The 585-nt window shown below is 64.6% G+C and overlaps 1 protein-coding gene across 1 annotated transcript in view; it reads left to right on the top strand.

The window, feature by feature from the left end:
- LOC105571163 overlaps positions 1 to 21 on the top strand; it is a 2,707-nt gene extending 2,686 nt beyond the window's left edge. The window contains exon 2 of the mRNA XM_012028638.1: positions 7 to 21. Coding sequence (XP_011884028.1) covers positions 7 to 21 — 15 coding nt within the window. The remainder of the gene's footprint in view (positions 1 to 6) is intronic.
- Positions 22 to 585: the final 564 nt, after the last annotated feature.

The following is a 585-nucleotide window of genomic DNA, read 5'->3' as shown; positions in this document are numbered from 1 at the left end:
TCAAAGGCGAATGGCGATTAGAGCCATACGGGGGTACCGTACGGTATCCCACACGGCGGCCACGCTGTTGGCCGGGATGCCGCCCCTTGACCTGGTGGCGGCCGAGTACGCAAAAGTGTACCGGCGCACCAGGGAACTCCGGGGGCAAGGCGTTCCGGTCACGGCGAAGGCGAGGAGGCTCCTCGGAGCCCAGGCAAAGAAGGAGACGCGGGAGGAATGGCGAGCGCGACTCTCGGAGCCAATGACTCCGGGCAAGCGCACCGTAGAGGCCGTCCTCCCGCGTCTAAACGAGTGGATAGAGCGCCCGTGGGCACGGGCCTCTTTTAGGACGTCGCAGGTGCTCACCGGGCACGGGTGCTTCGGTGAGTACCTGCGGCGGATAGGGAAGGAGAGGAGCGAGAGGTGCCACCACTGTGGCGCGGACAAGGACTCGGCGCAGCACACTCTAGAAGTGTGTCCCGAGTGGGACGCACAGCGCCGAGTCCTTGTCAACGAGATAGGCCCGGACCTGTCCTTGCGTGCGGTCGTTGCGGCGATAGTTAGGGACAGGAGGAAATGGGAGGCTTTCTCCTCCTTCTGCGAGCA

This window comes from Vollenhovia emeryi, unplaced genomic scaffold (genome assembly GCF_000949405.1).
Source record: "Vollenhovia emeryi isolate VEMERY1.0 unplaced genomic scaffold, V.emery_V1.0 DF941099.1, whole genome shotgun sequence".
NCBI lineage: Eukaryota > Metazoa > Arthropoda > Insecta > Hymenoptera > Formicidae > Vollenhovia > Vollenhovia emeryi.
Note: the sequence above shows the minus strand (reverse complement) of the source record. Positions and strands in the feature narration are given on the sequence as shown.